This window comes from Nicotiana tomentosiformis, chromosome 1, assembly GCF_000390325.3.
Source record: "Nicotiana tomentosiformis chromosome 1, ASM39032v3, whole genome shotgun sequence".
NCBI lineage: Eukaryota > Viridiplantae > Streptophyta > Magnoliopsida > Solanales > Solanaceae > Nicotiana > Nicotiana tomentosiformis.
The window spans coordinates 875,554-882,676 of NC_090812.1; the positions used below are offsets into that span (position 1 = coordinate 875,554).

Here is a 7,123-nt window from a genome sequence, read left to right on the forward strand (position 1 = left end):
GAGAAAATGAAGCCCTCCGAGCTCAAATTCAGAAAATGAAAATAGTTGCTGAAAACCCGGTAAAAAGCGAAAAAAATGAAGGACTCATAAGCAATCTGAGACGGAAAATTCATGATTATGGGTTTGATTTGACAAAGGCCAATGATGAATTGGCAAAAGCTCGGGCAAAATTGGCGAATAATGCAGAAGAACGGGCAAGGTGTATTCAATAATTAAAGCAAAAGTATGATAGAGGGGTCGCGATCTTAAGGGAAAAGCTGACTAATCTCGAAAAATAAAATGGTCCAACAGACAAAGGATCTCAAAGCTGAAAGAGAGCATTGCTATACATCGATTTCCCGATTGGAAGAAGTCATACAACAATTGCAAGACCAAAACCATACGGCCACACAAGTATTGGAGGCCCGGTCTCAGCAAATTAGACGCTTGCTCCAAGAAAAGGGTGTCATTAGAATGAGGATTAAAGAAATCGCTGATTACGTTGTAATGAAATGCCATGAATGCGAAGATATGACCATGTCCATGTTCTTTACTTCTGTGATGACTTTTGTCCGTCATGTGATGGATGATTTAGAGTACCTTCAAGAAGAGATTGCACACAGGCCTACGTCGAGACTGACTGATGTACCATGGGGCCCCGGAGTAGTATTAGAGGCTCTTATGTATTCTTGATTTTTTATTTATTTATTATTTTTGGCTTTGAGTCTGTATGTTTAACCATCAGTATTTCCAAAATCTTTGTAATAGAAAAACCCAAAAAGATTTTATTTAATGAAATGTTGGAAAAAAAAAGATTTTTTTTCTTTTATTCTGTATTTATTTCCTGAACTACGTAATGATCTGATTCATGTGGCGTCATGATACGTAGGCAATCCCCATCGTATTCGATCGTAGCTATAGACAATCTGAGTGAAAAATAAAGAAAATGAGAGAAAAATAAGGAAAATTGAGTGAAGAAGAAAGAAAAAAGAGTGAAAAATAAAAGAGCAAAAAATAGCAATAAGGGAAGGAAAAATAAATAAGGATTCGAAATTTGAGAAAAGAGATAGTAAAGCCGGGATAAAACATACATCCGTTGCAAAGACATTTAGAAACATTTAATTGTTTAAGTGCATTGCATCCCCAATATGCGACTCCTTATATGTTAAATATCTCAAACTAACAAGGTTGTTGTGTGTGCAAATATCAAAGGTCCTGTTAAGGTGGTTGGTTTTGTGGTAATCTGGCTTCCCATCCTTACTTCACGAGATCTAAAGGCGGTGTTCCTATGGCCTCTGAAAGTCATATACCAATTATTGAGCCTGAGGATAGTCCTGTATCGGCTATTCCACAGTCAGAGTCTGCAGCCACTGAGGAAAATAGGAGGTTGCGCGTCCGCATGTTAGAAATGTGGGACGCTTGGTCTAATGGCAAAGAACCGCCCAGTATAATCCCCGAATTTCCTGAACTGCTTCCCAGGACGAGTGGAATCTCTAATGTCCCCATCCCCGTAACAAACCCAATCATCCCATTTGGGTACCCCACTATATCGGCCAATTTCACCGGTATGCCTTCTGAGGTTCGCCCCCAGGCACCGTTTTCAGGGGTACCTTCTACATTATTCACCGCACCACCAGTCTCTACTACGGCACAACCAACAGTTCCCAGGCCAAGCTTCGAGCCTTCAGCTTTCACTTTTCAAATCCCGCAATTTCAGCTAGACAACGCTCATGTTACCCCAAACTCTTACCCTCAACACCCGCAGTTTGAGTCTCATATGGAACAGGAAAGAGCTATGAGAAACCCCGAGCAAGAAGAGATGGTTCGGAAGATGAAAAGCCTCAAAAAAGGTCTGAAGAACATGCAAGGCCTGAGTGGCCAAAAGAGTGTCTCATACTCCGATTTGTGTATGTTTCCTCATGTTCATTTGCCCGTTGGTTTTAAAACGCCAAAATTTGAAAAATACGACGGGCATGGAGACCCGATCGCTCATTTGAAAAGATATTTCAATCAGTTGAGAGGGGCAGGTGGAAAAGAAGAACTTTTGATGGCCTATTTCGGGGAGAGCTTGACGGGAATTGCGTCAGAATGGTACATAAATCAGGACATCTCCCATTGGCATATATGGGATGACTTGGCCCGAGATTTCGTCAGGCAATTTCAATACAATATTGATATAGATCCAGATAGGAATTCTTCGACCAATTTCAAGAAGAAAACCACGGAAAGCTTCCGTGAATATGCTATCAAGTGGCGTGAGCAAGCATCCAGAGTGAAACCGCCTATGGATGAGGCAGAAATGGTCAATGTTTTCTTGCAGGCCCAAGAGGCCGATTACTTTCAAAACATGATGTCTGCAATGGGCAAACCTTTTGTGGAGGCCATAAAAATCGGAGAAATGGTAGAAAATGGCTTGAAAACTGGCCGAATCATAAGTCAATCTGCTTTGAGAGCCACCTCCCAAGCCATCCAGAACGGCTCGGGAGGTTTAGCAAATCGAAAGAAGAGGGAAGAAAGAGCCTTGATGACTTCAGGTTTGAGAGGCCCCCATCGATCCTGCGATCATTCTTACCTGCCTTCCAGAACCCCACAACACTACTACCCCCATCAAGATGCAGCATATGCCTTGGCACCGCCTCCCTATGCGGTGATAAATGTCCAACCTTATGCACGGCCACAACAACACTACAACCAAAACCGAGCTCCACCTCCGAGAAATAACCATCCTTACCAAGCTCCATATAACCCCCGTCCCCCACAAAACAATTACCAACATAATACACACCCCCGTGAGCATCCTAGGAGAAACGACTTCACCCCTATTGGTGAGTCCTACTCTAGCTTGTTTCCAAAATTAGTCCAGATGGGTCTATTGCAACTTGTGCCTCCAAACCGGCAAAATCCGGAATCTCCATCATACCGGCCCGGTACTAGGTGTGCCTATCATTCAGGGGCAGAGGGTCATGATACAGAGGATTATTGGACTCTCAAGAGAGCCGTTGAGAATTTGATAGAACAAAAATGAGTGGTGCCGAGGGACGAGGAAGTCCCCAATGTGACTAACAATCCATTACCGACTCACAACAACGGGCCGGTCATTGGAATGATTTGTGATGATAAAGAGTTTTATCCAGCTTTGAAAGCTATCATCGCCATTGTCGATTCAGAGGCAAGACCTAAAGCGGCGTTGAAACAAGCCAGAAATGAGAAGAAAATCACTCTAACTCCTCAAGTTGCAGAAACAAATACTGGGGCAGCACCAGCTAAGGACGCAATTCTCTATGTTCCTAGGGCCCCAAGGAAAGAACAACTCATGTTGAACACTCCCAAAAGATTTGAGCAGAGGAAAGTCACGCTAAATATGCCAAAGTTGTATGTGCCAAAAGGGACTTATGTGGCGCGGGGGGAGGTAATTTCACCAAGGCTGAATGAGCCCGTGGTTATTAGCCGCGCACCACAGAGCCCTATGAGAGACCCCACTGCAGTCCCCTGGAATTATAGCAAAACAGTGGTTACTTACAAGGGGAAAGAGATTATGGGAGAGGTAAACGAAATGAACCAACCTAGGAAGTACCACAACCCAGAAGAGCAAAAGATGTTAAAACTGAGCAAGGATAAACGGTTTCCGCCTAAGAAGCCTGTGAGTTCTGAGGAAGCAGAAGAGTTTTTCGGAAAAATGAAAACTTCGGAATATGCAATAATTGACAAGCTCAGGAAGACTCCTTCCCAGGTTTCACTTTTATCTCTTTTTATTAGCTCAAATGAACATCAGAAGGTACTCCTGAAAACATTGAACGAGGCATATGTCCCGGTTGAAATTTCAGTTGAACAACTGGAAAGAATGGCTGAACAATTCTTTGAAGTTAATAGGATTTCCTTCAGCCGTGATGATTTGCCCCAAGAGGGAGACACCCACAACAAAGCCCTTCACTTGACTGTCAAATGCGAAGGTTATTATATGAAGAGAGTCATGCTAGATGGTGGGTCTGGGGTCGACATTTGCCCTCTCTCAACGCTCCAGAGGATGAAAATTGGAATAGAAAGAATCCGACCAAACAATGTATGTGTGCACGCTTTTGATGGTGTCAAACGAGACACAATAGGGGAAATTGATTTGATTTTGACCATTGGCCATGTGGATTTCGAGGTAACTTTCCAGGTTCTGGACATGGATACTTCATATAATTTTCTCCTAGGAAGACCATGGATTCACACTGCAGGAGCTGTGCCCTTCACTCTTCATCAAATGGCCAAATTTGAACATGAAAATCAAGAAATTGTTGTCCACGGGGAGGATGAACAGTCCATTTACAGGGACCCTTCAGTACCATGTCTCGAAGCTAGAGAAGGAAGTGAGCACATTGTCTACCAAGCCTTCGAAATTGTGATCGCTGATCAATGCGAAGAAGGGGCCCCATTCCCTCAACCTTGCTTATCTAATGCCTCGGTCATGGTTGCCACTGAAATGATTAAACATGGGTACAAGCCCGGAAAGGGGCTCGGGGTATATCTACAAGGCATCATAGAGCCCGTTACGTCAACCGCCAATGAGAAGTTCTTCGGCGTAGGTTTCCGAACTACAGAGGCCGATAGAAAATGGGCTGATGAGCACAAAAAAAATGGGTGGGTCCTCCCTCAGCCCGTTTTGCATCTCACCAAGTCATTTATTAATCCTAAATATGTAGAAGAAGAAGAGACCTTCACGGCTTAAAAGATTGAGGACATTTGTGAAGCCATGAAATGAATGTTGTATGAGTCTCACATGGTCCAGCCGGGGGAAGGAACGAGCACTGTTGAGGTGTTATACATGGGGCCAAATGCCAAGCTTCAGAATTGGAAAGCTACCCCATTCCCTATCAGGCGGGAATCCCGGTAGTCCAGTCTTGCCATCTTTTCTACATTACGAGTTATTTCAGGGTGTAACTCGAATGTTTTTATTTTATTGTCTTTTGATTTCGATGTAAACCCTCTTATCTTCAATTCAATGAAATGAAATCAATATTTCATCATCAATGGATGTTTCCTTTTTCTTTATTCTAATTTTGCTATTTTTCTTATCTTTTCCTTTTCAGTTCTAATAATGCGGACTTAAATAACATGACATGCTTGCGGACTTCATGCCCAGATCCTAAAACGATGTCTAACTGTGAAATAATGAATCAAGATCCAGAATATGATGAAGATGAGGCTTTTAAGGAAATAAATCGAGAATTGGAACAATTTGAGAATAGGCCTAAGCCAAACTTAAATGAAACCGAGCCAGTTAATTTGGGTAGTCTAGAAGAGGTCCGAGAAACCATGATAAGCATTCACGCCGATGAAAGAACTAGGGATGTATTGATCCAACTTTTGTTTGAATTCAAGGATGTGTTTGCATGGTCCTATGATGATATGCCAGGTTTGAGCGTTGATTTGGTAGTACATAAATTGCCAACTTATCCCGGTTACCCACCCGTACAACAAAAGCAAAGAAAGTTTAAAACGGAAATCAGTGATAAGATCAAAGAAGAAGTCTCCAAACAATTAAAAGCTGGTGTGATTCGGGTGGTCCGATACACCACGTGGTTGGCTAATGTGGTCCCAGTGCCAAAGAAAGATGGGAAAACCCGAGTGTGTGTTGATTATCGGGATTTGAACAAAGCAAGTCCCAAGGACAACTTTCCACTGCCAAACATTCATATTCTTGTTGACAACTGTGCCAAACATGAGATACAGTCTTTCGTGGATTGTTATGCTGGGTATCATCAGGTTCTGATGGATGAGGACGACACAGAAAAGACGGCTTTGACCACGCCGTGGGGCACTTATTGTTACAAAGTCATGCCATTCAATTTGAAAAATGTCGGGGCAACTTACATGAGAGCCATGACTGCCATCTTCCATGACATGATGCACCGGGAAATTGAGGTGTATGTGGATGATGTGATCATTAAATCCAGAACACAAGAAGGCCATGTGCAAGATCTGAGAAAGTTCTTTGAGCGTCTGCGCAATTATGATTTGAAATTGAATCCAGCCAAATGTGCATTTAGAGTTCCATCTGGGAAACTTCTGGGGTTTATAGTCAGCCGGAGGGGTATTGAGTTAGATCCGACAAAGATAAAGTCTATTCGGGATTTGCCACCTCCGAGAAATAAGAAAGAGGTCACGAGTCTGCTAGGGAGATTGAATTACATCAGCAGGTTCATTGCTCAGCTTACTACCACGTGTGAGCCCATATTTAAGTTGCTGAAGAAAGATGCAGTGATCAAATGGACAGATGAATGTCAAGAGGCTTTTGATAAGATCAAAGAATATCTGTCAAATCCGCCAGTGTTGGTTCCACCCGAGCCAGGAAGACCTTTGTTCTTGTATCTGACAGTCTTGGAAAATTCCTTTGGCTGTGTCCTGGGGCAACATGATGTGACCGGGAAGAGAGAGAAGGCCATATACTACTTGAGCAAGAAGTTTACCATTTATGAAGCCAAGTATACTTTGTTGGAAAGAACTTGTTGCGCCCTAACTTGGGTCGCCCAGAAGCTCAGACATTATCTTTTGGCCTACACCACATATCTCATAACTAGAATGGATCCTCTGAAGTACATATTCCAGAAACCAATGCCCACGGGAAGGTTAGCAAAATGGCAAATCCTGCTCACTGAGTTCGACATTGTCTATGTCACCCGTACAACGATGAAAGCTCAAGCCTTGGCAGATCATCTAGCTGAGAACCCGGTTGATGATGAATACCAACCCCTAAGTACTTACTTTCCGGACGAGGAAGTAAATTCAGTTGAAGTAATTCCAGAAGATACCAATTCTTGGAAAATATTCTTTGATGGAGCTGTAAATGCAAAAGGTGTCGGGATTGGGGCAATTTTTGTTTCACCCACCGGTCAGCACTACCCGGCCACAGCCCGGCTTCGGTTCTTCTGTACCAACAACACCGCTGAGTATGAAGCCTGCATTATGGGCATGAATATGGCAGTTGATCTGGATGTGGAAGAATTGTTAATCATGGGAGATTCAGATTTGATCATTCGGCAAGCCCAAGGTGAATGGGAAACTCAAGATATCAAGCTTATCCTATATAGGCAACATGTGGAAGATCTTAGCAAACAATTCAAGTCCGTCGAGTTCAGGTATATTCCTCGATTCCACAACG

The 7,123-nt window shown here is 43.0% G+C and overlaps 1 protein-coding gene across 1 annotated transcript; it reads left to right on the plus strand.

Annotated features, from left to right (window-relative positions):
* The first annotated feature begins 1,267 nt into the window (after nt 1–1,267).
* Nucleotides 1,268–3,004, plus strand: LOC138904173 (uncharacterized). The gene has a single exon (XM_070192705.1). It carries the CDS (start codon nt 1,268–1,270, stop codon nt 3,002–3,004), a length of 1,737 nt encoding a protein of 578 aa, XP_070048806.1.
* Nucleotides 3,005–7,123: the final 4,119 nt, after the last annotated feature.

Coding starts and splice junctions, on each gene's coding strand:
- LOC138904173 (XM_070192705.1), top strand. CDS start 1,268: ATGGCCTCTGAAAGTCATATACCAATTATTGAGCCTGAGGATAGTCCT.